The sequence below is a fragment of the Cupressus sempervirens genome, chromosome 5 (genome assembly GCF_028749045.1).
Source record: "Cupressus sempervirens isolate cs-2001-9-10 chromosome 5, ASM2874904v1, whole genome shotgun sequence".
Classification (NCBI taxonomy): Eukaryota; Viridiplantae; Streptophyta; class Pinopsida; order Cupressales; family Cupressaceae; genus Cupressus; species Cupressus sempervirens.
In genome coordinates this window covers 494246332-494259320 of record NC_143122.1, presented here as the reverse complement: position 1 = coordinate 494259320, position 12989 = coordinate 494246332, and the positions used below count along the sequence as shown (strand labels likewise).

General features: G+C 35.3%; 1 protein-coding gene across 1 annotated transcript in view; it reads left to right on the top strand.

Moving 5' to 3' along the window:
- The window catches only part of DAL1 (E3 Ubiquitin ligase family protein), a 47876-nt gene extending 36083 nt beyond the window's left edge, over window positions 1-11793 (top strand). The window contains exons 3-11 of the mRNA XM_089831511.1: window positions 8714-8838; window positions 8969-9064; window positions 9268-9405; window positions 9501-9566; window positions 10492-10601; window positions 10698-10808; window positions 10936-10982; window positions 11115-11226; window positions 11338-11793. Of these exons, the coding sequence (XP_089687637.1) occupies window positions 8714-8838; window positions 8969-9064; window positions 9268-9405; window positions 9501-9566; window positions 10492-10601; window positions 10698-10808; window positions 10936-10982; window positions 11115-11226; window positions 11338-11440 (908 nt within the window). The 3' untranslated portion in view covers window positions 11441-11793. The remainder of the gene's footprint in view (window positions 1-8713; window positions 8839-8968; window positions 9065-9267; window positions 9406-9500; window positions 9567-10491; window positions 10602-10697; window positions 10809-10935; window positions 10983-11114; window positions 11227-11337) is intronic.
- Window positions 11794-12989: the final 1196 nt, after the last annotated feature.

Here is a 12989-nt window from a genome sequence, read left to right as displayed (position 1 = left end):
CAAAAGTTACTTCTAATGAACTGTCAGACTCCTTCTCATAATCTCAATCATGAAGGATATTCGCTTCAAGAAACTCACTTTATCCAACCTAATCATTAGATGGTTCGTGAATCCTAAGTCACAACTTCTTTGGAGCTACTATCATAAGATTGAGTCTACACAGTATTTGCTAGCATGCCTAATGTTCCAATCTTCTTCCTTGCAAGAACATCCTAGAGAAAACAGAAAAAGGATCAAGACAAACAAGATAGAGACTAAATCTTGAAGGAGATAAATCTACACACCAACTTCCTTGATACAAGTTTCTCCAATCAGAAAATGCCTTCACATAAGCATTTGTCAAACAATGGGAATGGTACATTGGTTAATATTCCCCCACAAAATGTAAGATTCCCACTTATATCGAGTTATTCAAAGCTTTCTGGGGATCCTTGAGACCATACTATGCCTATGAAAAATGTTTGTTAAGATTAAGCATATATTCTAGATGACAAACATACCACTCCATCAAGGATTTGAACTATCAAGATTTTCCTTATAATGTTCACATAATAGAGCACTTGTGTTGGGTAAAAGGATCAACAACTAGTAGAATGATGTATGCAACTTGGTCATAGGAGAAGAAAACACCCAATATGCTTCTCAATTATTATTGCATTATATATATATATATATATATATATATATATAAAGTAAGGATTTGAATAAAGTCTTAATTCATCCTGTAAAATCTCACAGCTTTAACTCAAGTATATATTTGCTTTTCATAATGAGGTTGAATCCCTTCTACACAGATAAAATGTAAGAATTTGAACAAAGTCCTAAACATGAAAAGATATATTGACTGCAAGACATGTTTTGTAATCCAATTCGCATTCTTTTCAACTTTCTTTGCAAGATATAAGTTATTGCGATATATGTGAAGTGAGGAAAAGCCATTGTGCCACGAACAACGCCTTTCTTTGTGACTAATGCAGAGTCACATGATCTGCTAGCATTGAGGTAGCAACACACTACATGCCTTGCTTGGGCCACGTAACAAGTAAGGGGGATAATTAAAGAGGATTACTGGCACTGAAGTAAGACTGGAACCAATATAGTGGACACTCCACGTGCCGCCAACCAAAGACAAGGAGAAATAGAATTGGTACATGGGCAAAATACGTTGATAAGAGTCTCATTTGAGGCCCATCGTCACTGACTTGTGCATGGCTTATGTAAACCTATGACCCCTTGGTAGAACAAACAGAGTGTAGTTGATGAATGTTGAAGCTAGAGCAAAGAAGACGTCACCAATTGCAAAGATGGTCCTCACACCCTATATATTTTTTATAAAATGAAGCAGAAAAGGGAGTATAGCTTGGGTGCCAACCTCCAATATTTTCACACCTTGCATTCATATCTATACAGTAACCCAAAGCATTTTGAAATTTCCTTACCCACAGGTCCCCTGGTCTCTTCACAAGCTTACACCGCAGTTGAGGACATGATAACTATTAGACACAATGTCACAACCCCCTACCATCTTAGTGATTGCGAGTATGCACAAGATAACCTCGAGAAAATGCAATTTATAGGCAAAATGCCAAATGTGAAAATCTTTCTCTTATCCTATAGGTATGTTGAAAAGGTTATGAACATGTATCAATGCACAATATGCACAGGAGTTTCACTAAATGTTGTGGTCCAATAGCACGGTTACACATCTTGCAAAATGTGGAGTCAATGGAATTCGCTTGACGGAAGGTGGATGCATTGATCCCCTCATTTCTCAGTGGATGCTCTTCGAACATCGATATTTTCATTTAGCAATCTCCAATGACACCAAAGCATACTTGTGAGTCGCTAGTGAAGATTGCCGAACATTGCACCATTGAGGTTGATGTGAGAAAACCCCAAGCTTCCTTGTTAATCCAGCTCTTTTAATATTCAAATCTTGGTATGAGCATCAAGTTTTGAGATCCATCTAATTCGGGTTCTCTGCCATAGATCAACGTGGAGAAAAATAGTGGCATAGAGCTTGCAGTGATCACATCAAGAACCATTTGTGTTGACTCCATCAATATTAAACATATATTCGATGCAATTTTTAAGCCCCACTTAAATTTTTTTATTCTGCCAAAACTAACGGTTAAGGTACATGGTATATCTCATCACTGATGATTGCATCTGTCTCTTCAAACAATCGGCTCTACCACGTGATTGGAGGAGGATATCACATTGAAATCTAGAATGGGCAAGCTCACTCATCCACCAATTTGAGACTGTCAACGAATTGTGAGAGGCATCTGCACTATCAACCCTACCTTGACAGTCCGAGTAAAGGCTCCATATTTGACTCGGAGCATGAAAAGCCCTACTGCCCAAGACTAACAACCCGCTAGCTCCTAAGTTACCATCGTCTTGGGCATATCATCGTCTTTCATGGAAAATATCATTGGTGACTTGTTTAATAAATCTGTCGATGGAGGTAATTTGTCCATTTGTATATCAGATCTCATCGCAACACTGCTCTGGTACCATGTTAATGATAGGATCATTAATCTGTTCTATAACTTGTAATAGCACTTGTGGATATTTTATGTGTTTTTCAAGTTACTATATGAATGGATATATATGTGATTGAAAGAGGCATGTCTCTTTAATATATTAACTTACATTTGTTATAGTTATAACACAAGTAATATACCCTCAATATATTATAATGGTCATATAACAAGATATATACACACACACACACACATACTTACTCTTAACATAAGTTAATTATTCCATATATAATATTTGCCATATAATTTTTATGTATCTCATATATAATATAATTTATCCGATAGAATTATAACATTAACAAAGGGTATTAAAAACCCTAGCCCTAGTCATCCAAAAAAGGAGGTTTGCAGAGACTCAAAAATGGCGGAAATTAGAAGTTGTTGTCTAAAAACAGAAGATGGGTAGTTAAGAAAGCCCTAGCCGTCAAGGTCATTGCAGATTAGTGAAAAAACCATGAAAAAAATTGCCTTTGCTGAAAACAGCAATAAAATTTGAAAATGTGAAATCTAAAAGCGCAATTAGCATACATGATTCCCTCCTGTCAGAGAAATCAGGCACAAAGAAAATGGCGTCATGTGGGAATACTGGTTTGGAGAGGAAGCCAAATTCCGACGAAGAATCTTATTGTTTTTGGGTTAGCATGATTGGAAAAGAGGGTGTTTGCAGGAAAAATAACGCATCAAAACATTGATGCGAAAACCCTACATGGGTTTTGAGAGAGGAAACAACATTAAGTTCGACCAAAAGCCAGAGTGAAAAAACAAAGCCTCTAATTGAGCCACATATAGATGCTAGAGTCCCTTCATTCTTAAAATAATGTGGACGCACAATCCTATTATAATTTTAGACGACACAAACCCAATTTTTTTTTTGAAAAATTTAAAACCAAGTTATTTCTGAATGAAATAAAATATTTAATATTTTCTTTTATTACTTCTTTGATGCCATATATTGGTAAATAATTGAATGAATTAAATGGAATGATCAAATGATCATTTACATGATTACAAAGACGATGTTACTATTAAGAAATAATCATAAATTAGAAACTATTTAATATTTACTCAAGTTACCATATTGACCATTAAGTAACAAATAATAAAGCTATTATGAATGATATTATTTAATAATGCCAAACAAGCCTTGAAACTACCAAGAAAAAAAGTGTGAAGCCACATGTCAAGTTAATGTTCATATATGGATTGGTGATAATTCATTCTTCATCCTTACCAAGAATAATCATGACCCACAACAACCCCTTGAAGACGATCAACCAAAAAATCAAAGAAAGTAACAAACACCTTGGAAACCACCTTGAATTTTAATGCTTCAAGCAATGGAGAGTGGATGGTCTAACTATAAGGTATATATGATAATCTGTTCCCTCTTTGTACAAAAAATAACCATCACTCACCTAGATTTTACTTTACAACCTCTTTGTGAGACAAAACACCTCAAGACAAGTCAAAATTGATTTCACCAACCTCAGATGCCTACTTTTAAAATTTAGCATCCATGGTCGGTGTTGTTGAAAATTGACTTTGGTTGTTGATGACGAAGAGGATACAAACTTAAAAATGATGATTAGGACCTTGAGATCATCATGGAATAGCTTGAGATCTCTTGACCTCTACTCTTTCTGAACAAACTAGAGTAAAATATCTTAGCTTTGATGAATGGGATTCCGTTGCAAAATTAATCTACTTTGCAAAATTAATCAACTTAACCAATAGTAAACGATTCCTTGAGCTTGTGAACACACCATTTTTAATGGTGTGACAAACTTAGAACATCCTGGTTGAGATGATTCACTTCTTTGAGTGGCCAAGAGGCCACACTTCTGTAATTTAATGGTAATATCATGCAACAATACAAACAACTCGTCATCAAATTGTTTGTCAACTCAAAGTTGTTCATTAAGTTTTTAATTCAATTCATGATCCTTGATGGGATGATTTTGGATAGGTGATCACTCCTCTTTAGTCACAAAACAACAGAAAACATTTTGTTAAAGAGAGCCTTTGCTGATGAAAGATCTAGTATTTGCGTGACCTTTCCTGGCTTTATTAAGACACTAGAAAATTCAACCAAAAAGATAAAAACCATTAGCCAAGCTTTCCAAGGCTATAATTGAAGGCAACAGCCTCCTGTAGTTTGCATTTGGTTCCCTCTTACTTTGTCACTCACAATTGTAAGAGTGAAAGTCACAATTTTCAATTTCTTACTCTCTTATAGAAAAATTCAACCAAAAAGATGAAAACTATTTGCCATGCTTTCCAAGGCTAATTGAAGGTTAAAACCTCCTCTAGTTTGCATTTGGCTCTGTCATACTTTGTCACCCACAATTGTAAGAGTGGAAGTCATAATTTTCAATTCCTGAGTCTCTTATAGCTTCCATAGGTGAACCATAGATCCGCCGTATGAAAGCCTTTGTTCTTTGCTTGTCAATGCATTTAATGTTCACATGTAATAATGGTCTATAAAGTACAAGGTCCAATTACAGGGAGGCATTTGAGTCCACTATATTTATTTTCTTGTGTGATTGCTAAAGAGAAAATTCTTTAGTAAAGACACTTGGAGGTTATAGTGGTCATCTTGAGATTTTAGGACACCTGAGACCCACCCTTACAGATTCAAATTGATTAACTAGATGAACTTAACCTCATATCCAACCATAGAGTTGCAACCAAGGTTACCAGGAAGACTCCAGAGACTAGTATTGGTACTGGTACTGCTAATTTTTAAAAATAGGAGATGGGGTTACCTGGAGATGCCAATTTTTTAGTATAATTTAATAATTTCCAGAAAATATCATGACAGAATTTTGAAAACAAGAAAAGTGTTTAAGTTTAACATTTACTTTTAAGTTTGAATACACAAATGTTAAATTTCAGTGTCAAAGAGTTCAAAGGTCTGTATTTCAGATTTGATTATGATTACGTACTGAAATTCAAATATATTGATTCTGTGATGTTGATAGACATGGCAAGGGATATTTTTGGTACTGGTACAGCTAATTTTAAAAAATAAGAGCTGGGGTACTTGAAGATGCCAATTTTTTAGTATAATGCTATAATATAATAATTTCCAGAAAATATCATGACAGAGTTTTGGAAAAAAGAAAAGTGGTAGAGTTTAACATTTTTTTAAAGTTTGAATACACAAAAGTTAAATTTCATTGTGCCAAAGAGTCAAAGAGTTTAAAGGTCTGTGTTTCAGATTTGATTATCATTATGAACTAAAATTCAAAAATATTGATACTTCGATGTTGATACACATGGCAAAGGATATGAGATGCCTAGTTTTGAAAATTTTGTACCGTTCTTCTCAAAATGGAGAAGTTTTGCATGGATGTGTCCCTATAAGATTTTTACAAAGGTGAGATGCTCAGTGACTTCCATTTTTTCCAACAGTTGAATTGATGTTGCATAAAGATCTCTTATTACCATTCTGCTGACATCTTTGCCAAAGAATATGAGATCCCTTGTTATAAGAATTTTGTACTGTTCTTCTCAAAATGGAAAAGGTTTGCTGGGATGCTTGGTGGCTTCCATATTTCCAACAGTTGAATCGATGTTACAAAAGATCTTGTATTATCATTGTGCTGACATCTTTAAAAGAACAGTGGTTACTAAATCATGACAATGCACGAATAGTAAATAATTGTACATCATAGATGACTCTTTCTAGAGAGGCAATTGATAAGAAGACCAAAGCGGTTATCATTGTCATTAGTAACAGATATGTTATAATGATTTTTCAAGGGTGACGATAGAGGATGAGAATCAGAATTTTATAAAAAATCTTCTGCCATAAGTTCGTTGGCCGGAGACGTCAATTTTCTTGCCTTGAGACTTTGGTGACATCAGGAGAGGGCTGTCAGAAGAACCCTGTGTGTTGAGACATTTCTGGGAATGTCTCTGGTACCGGAGACTCGTCTCTGTCTCCGAGACGCATCTCAGGGGGGAGATGCGTATCCCAGTAACCATGCTTGCAGCGGAATATAGGATGTGATGCAAATTTTAATACTGATACAGCTGTTTTTCATTGAACAATGGACTGCCAAGTACTTTCCTGTAATTGCATTCATATAATTAGAGAAATTTAAATTGATCTGTCAGACCTCTTTTTACGATATATATGTATATATATTCCCCCCCCACTCCCCCACCCCAGGAAATTTTGAACATTCAGACATTCAATAACCTAGGAACAATGACAAAATCTTTGTTTTAAATTTCTAGGAGGTGATGCAAATATCAATACTAATGCACCTGTTTCTCACCAAACAATTACCTTCAAGTACTTATGTGCAGTTGTATTCATATATTTAGAAAACATCAATTCAGTTTGATGTTTCTGGCACCTCTTTATGGCCCATATATATATATATATATTTATTTATTTCTTCCACAAATTTTGAACCATTCGGGTGTTTAAAAATAATTGAGCTTTGATAAATCCATGACAATTTTTCACCGATATGGCATGGATAATTTGGGGAAAAATATTACACGAAATAAAAATCCACTAAAAAACATGACATTTTTCAATTTTCTGTGCAGAAATAAATTGAAACATGATAATGAGAATGTGGGGAGTAGACAAAGCACGGATAATGAATTTTCAAGGGTGATGATTGAGGATAAGAATCAGAGTTGTTTATAAAACCTTATGCCATAAGTTCGTTGGCAGAAGACATCAATTTCTGGCCCTGAGACTTCAGTGACATCAGGGGACGGTGGTCAGAAGAACCCTGTGTGTCAAGACATTTCTGTGGATGTCTCTGGTAGTCTAGATTCATCTGTCTCCGAGACGCATCTCAGTGGGTAGTAGAGGCGTATCCCGGTAACCATGCTTGCAAGTGAATACAGGATGTGATGCAAATTCTAATACTAATACAACAGATTTTCACTGAACAACGGACTGTCAAGTACTTACATGTAATTGCATTCATATAATTAGAGAACACCAATTTAGATTGATGTATACAGGCCTCTTTCTATCAGTTTTTCACTGAACAATGGACTGTCAAGTACTTTCATGTAATTGCATACTTATAATTAGAGAATGCTGGTTTAGATTGATGCATCCAGACCTCTTGCTATGATATATATATATTTTGAACATTTAGGCATTCAAAAAACTAGGAACAATGATGAAATCCTTGTTTTAAATGTTTAGGATGTCATGCATACCAATTCTAATACACCTGTTTTCTCCGAACAATTAACTGTCAAGTACTTGTATGCAGTTGTATTCATATATTTAGAGAACACTGATTTAGTTTGATGTTTCTGATACCTCTTTATGGCCCATATGTATATATATTTATTTCTTCCCCAATTTTTGAACAATTCTGATGTTTAAACAAATGTGAACTATGACAAATCTATGACAGTTTTGCACTGATATAGCATGGATAATTTGTGCAAATATTTAACAGGAAATAGAAATCTACTAAAAAATACGATATTTTTCAAATTTTGTGTAGAGATAAATTGAAACATGATAATGAGAATGTGGGGAGTAGACAAAAGCTGTTAAGAATAAAAGATTGGAAGTTAAAAGTACCAGTCTGTTCATTATCATTAAACTGGTCAAATTGATCTCCTAGGAGATAATTTTTCAGCCGAGGAAATCATGTAAGTTTATTTAGTCATTTGATATCTTTGGCTGGCCCAGAAACATTGGAATAAAGTACTTGGATCATGTAACTGAAATATTAACTTGCAGGGAGCTTGGAGCAATTGAGTGTTGATGGGATTCTGCTTTTTTATTTGCTATAATTATTCTCTAACTAGAGTGCATAAGTTTTACAGCCAACAAGTAGAGTGCTGTGTTTGGTAGAAGTCTTTTGGGACTGTATGTAAGAGGTCATTAACATTTATTGCAGTTGGGTGATAACTATAACTGCTTGGGATTGGTTTAACATTTGAAAGAATGTAAACTGTCCAAGGGAATGCTTTAAATATTACTAGAGAGATTCTGTTGTCTGTTTTGTTCTGTTTTCCATTTTAACGTGCAAAAACACTTGTTGAATCTGTCAGTCTGCAGTTTCAACTGTCATATGTAATTTTGCATATATATTTGAATTGCACCTTCATTCATTTTTTTGTTGTTGCTAATATAGGAAAATAAATGTCATTGCATTGCGCTGCAGATCTGCTTCTCAATACAGCTTGTAAAGTTGTACCATTGGTTGTTTCTGTTGCGGGACGAGTTGGTTCGGAAACACCAATTGTCTGTGAGCGCAGCAGGATTAGAGGTGTTATTTTGGAGGAGATGGTATGCAGATTCTTTTGCCCCTTTTAGAAATGTCCAGAGGGATAGACTTTTGTTGCAGTCATTTCTAAAATTTCTTTCGTTTGTTGGATTTGTAAGTTTGATCTGTGTTGCAATTTCCATAATATTACAGGTTGAACAACATTTCTTAAAGCATAATGATTCTGGATCATGGATTCCAGACTGTGCTGTGATGCCTTCAAGAAGTAAAGAGGTCCCATGGTATCTGGTAGAGATTTTTTCCCCATCTACCGGATAATGGGTGAACTGTCTATTTAGTAATTCTGTCAAGCATATTGCAATAGAATAGTTTTAGTTCGGTGTGGAGAAATTCAGTTGGTAGGATTCCATGCAGAGGCATCATAATTCTGTTATTTTTGCAAGGTACATTGCTCTGTTCTGCATTTCATGAAGATGTTTATTTACTTTCAGGAGGATGGAACAGGCCAGGTATATGTAGTTGGTGCTCGTGGTGCATCAGGCTTAGAATTGACTGTTGCAAGTGAAGTTTTTGAAGAATCTGGTCGCTCATTTGTACGTGGAACACTGGACTATTTGCAAGGCCTTAAGGTATGTTTTTGACAAACTTACACTGGTTTATTATCTTTTTGCAAAGTTTTCAAAATCAAGTTCGTTTTCTAATTCAATGATTATTGGTAGAACAGATGCTTGGAGTCAAGCGGGTTGAAAGGGTTCTTCCCACAGGCACTACTCTGACAGTTGTTGGTGAGGTAACATGAAAGAGTGCGCCTTTGTTGATACAAGGCAGTTTCAATAGATTCTATGAGGTTTGGGAATGTTCATCTGTTCTGAGCTGAAAATAACTTGTGATATTTTATTTTCATTTGTGGAAACGGCAACCTGCTTGCTTGTATTGACCAAAATTTGCCTCTCTGAGAATATCCCACAATATGATGTTAAGTATTTTACATTGCTCTAGAGTCTAGACATAGCATGGAATGGTTCAACCTTTGGACGAACTGGTAGATTCTAATTTCTTGATGTTCATTGAACTTGCATTAAGGTAAATCTACCTTGCATCCATTTTAATATAAGTGGTTTATTGTCATGAAGGAATCGGATTAGAAGGCATACAGAAACTGTGGCTGGGGTTTAATCAATGTGAATAAAAACTTTGTTCAATAATAGGTCCATGCATTGCATTGTGCACATTGCCAAGTTTTTTATGCAATAGCTCTTGATCTACACTGTTTATAATATGTGCTGATTATTTTCCATGCTTTCATTATGGATGCCTGACTTCACATGGACATTTAGCTATTGCAGTCTGTTGGATGTATCTATTTAATTTAATTTGGCCTACCAGTAATACATGTTATGCTGAAAAAACAACAAAAATAAGGTGGGATCTTGGAATATTGTTGTCTAAGGAGTTGGATTCTCGGTCATACTGAAAGTCGAGAGAAAATTGAAAATAGAAAGGCATACAAGAGGGAACATGGTGTGGTTGCCTTTTTCGGCTCTTACTGATCCTCAATGAATTATTGCGCAAATCAAAGAATTCATTCATCTAAGAATCTTTAGGATACAATGAACATCTCAGATCATTCAGTGATTTGTTTAGAAAATCTGGAGACATACTCTGAAACTGGTATTTAAAATTAGAAATAATTCTGTAAGTTTTTCTTTATACAGGCTGTGAAAGATAATAAGACAATTCGAATTCAGCGACCTTACAAGGGTCCGTTTTATGTTTCCCCAGAGAGCATTGACCAACTCATTGTAAATCTTGGAAAATGGGCAAGGTAGTATAATTTAGAATTCTGAAGATACTTTCATTGTTTAGTTTTATTTTATTTTTTGGTTCTGTAGATTTTGCTCACAGAGAATATATGCATCAGGTGGTACAAGTTCGCATCTTTAGGCATGACAATTTTTGGTGTATACTTAATAACAAAACATGCAATCAGGCATATTTTGGAAAAGAGGAGATACCGTGCACTACAAAGAAGGTAACATGGTAACATACCCTTGTTTGTATGGACAACTGTGGTAAAAAAGAGCACTGGAAAGTTTATGATTGATGAGTTCTAAGTGTAGTATTGTGGCAAAAGAGATTATTAATTTAATGTCTTGCAGGGCAATGGAAGCTGCTGCTCAGCGATTGGAACAAAAGAAGCACGAATGTATGCCTAGATTCTGTTTACATGACTTCAATTTTCTTGTAGAACCATTCATTGTAGAACCATCCTATGTGGCATACCCAAAAGGAAAGATGTTTTTTGAGGTATAATAGTCTCTTGATCTGTATTTTGCAGCGGACCAAAGCCAAACAGGAAGCCAACATGATTATGATGTGAAAAGGGACTATCACACACAAAATATGTGTGTAATATGTTTAGAAGAAGAATATAATGCAGTCTTTGTTCCGTATGTTTCTTCCTTTCTCTTCTTAGATTGAATTTCCTCTTGTATTATCAGTCAGGTTTTTTGCAGTTTTATGGGGTCATATTACAATCTTATGTGTACTTTTTGAAACAGGTGTGGTCATATGTGCTGCTGCACGTCATGTTCATCTCACTTATCAAGTTGCCCACTTTGTCGACGGCGCATACAGCAAGTTGTCAAGACATATCGTCACTAATGTATAAAAATATAGTTGCAATGTGAATGCTACCATAGATAATAATTAATATATGGAAGGTTTCAATGTGTTTTTAGTGATCATCGTTGTTTTGAGCACCTGTTATTACTGTCTCCTGTTAATTAAAAATGTTAAAGTCCATTCGATTCTTTGTAAATGCATTGCTCACCAAAAGAGCCATTGTCCTTGATGAGAGTTCATCCAAACATTTAAGTAACATAGCAACTCCTGTAAGTGCTATTCAGGTTTTCATTCCATATTTGTACATGGAGATGGATATGAACATGCTTAATATCCACAATCATTGATTTTTTAATGGCTTTTACTTAATGCAAAATATTGAATTCGAGAGATCTCCCTTTGAAGGACTAAGGACATAATTTTCATGGTGTTGAATGTTTATGACGTGTTCTTGTAATTATCTTATGTTTTGTCACTTTGTGTATCACAATATCATCACGAGGGGAACTATGGGAAATAAGTGCTCAATTAAAGTTGTGTATTTGCTGAGTTGATCAACATTCAACATGATATCACATTGAGCAACCGTGTGATAAAATTCCTAGACAATTCTTCTTAAATTGTCACTCGGTGATCCGAGTTTATTTTTAATTCCTGCTAACGAACTGTTGGATTGAAGTCCAACTGTCATGGCTGTTCATTTTCACATTCTTCTTATTTGTCTCTTCATCTTCTATTGAAGACTATTGTATAAATATAAGGGCAAAGCCCTGTACATGTAAGCTGCAATGGCTGAATAATATATTTGCTCTGCTCTCAGTGTGGATGTAGCCACAGTTGTGGTGAACCATGATATATCCTGTCTCTTGTCTCAATTTTGTGTATTCTCAGTTTATCTCTTAAATTAACAATTGGTATCAGAGCCTTGAAGGAATTTGGAAGAACATGTAAGACGATGGTTGCACCAGGGTAGAGAAAAAGCCTATTGATCTGCATTTGAAAGAAAACCATCAAAGAGGCTCAAAAGCCTGGACTGAAGTTTTACAAGGAGAATTGAGAGTCTGATTATTGTGGAGACTCCTCCCATGATAATTGTGTGAAGAGAACAGGGGCCAAGTATAAGAATAAGGTTGCCAATAGTACTGTCCCGATTTCTCTATTGGCAGTTGATGATGAAAAAATAGTGGCATCCCCTGCAGTATCAACATGAACAACAACAACATCGACATCCACATCATGAGAGGCAGCTGATGGATAATATTCGAGCCTTATTAATAACACTGGGTTGTATGGATTTTTTTTTAACCCGCCTAGCATCTCAGAGGTGACAAAATATGATATGGTGCTGCTCCAGCATAAGATTACAGGTAGCTTGTTTGAATACATTAGTGAGAACATTAAGAAGTATAAAATAAAGAGCACGAGGGTTCATTAGATCTTCCTTAGACAAGGAAATCGAAATCAAGCTTGAGAAGAAGAAAAATGCTTAGGCCTTGGAGCAGATTTAGTCATGATTTATGTTGTTTGTTTCAACTGAAAAACACAGTCATTGGGCACCTCAACCTCGAGAAAAGACAATCACATTCAT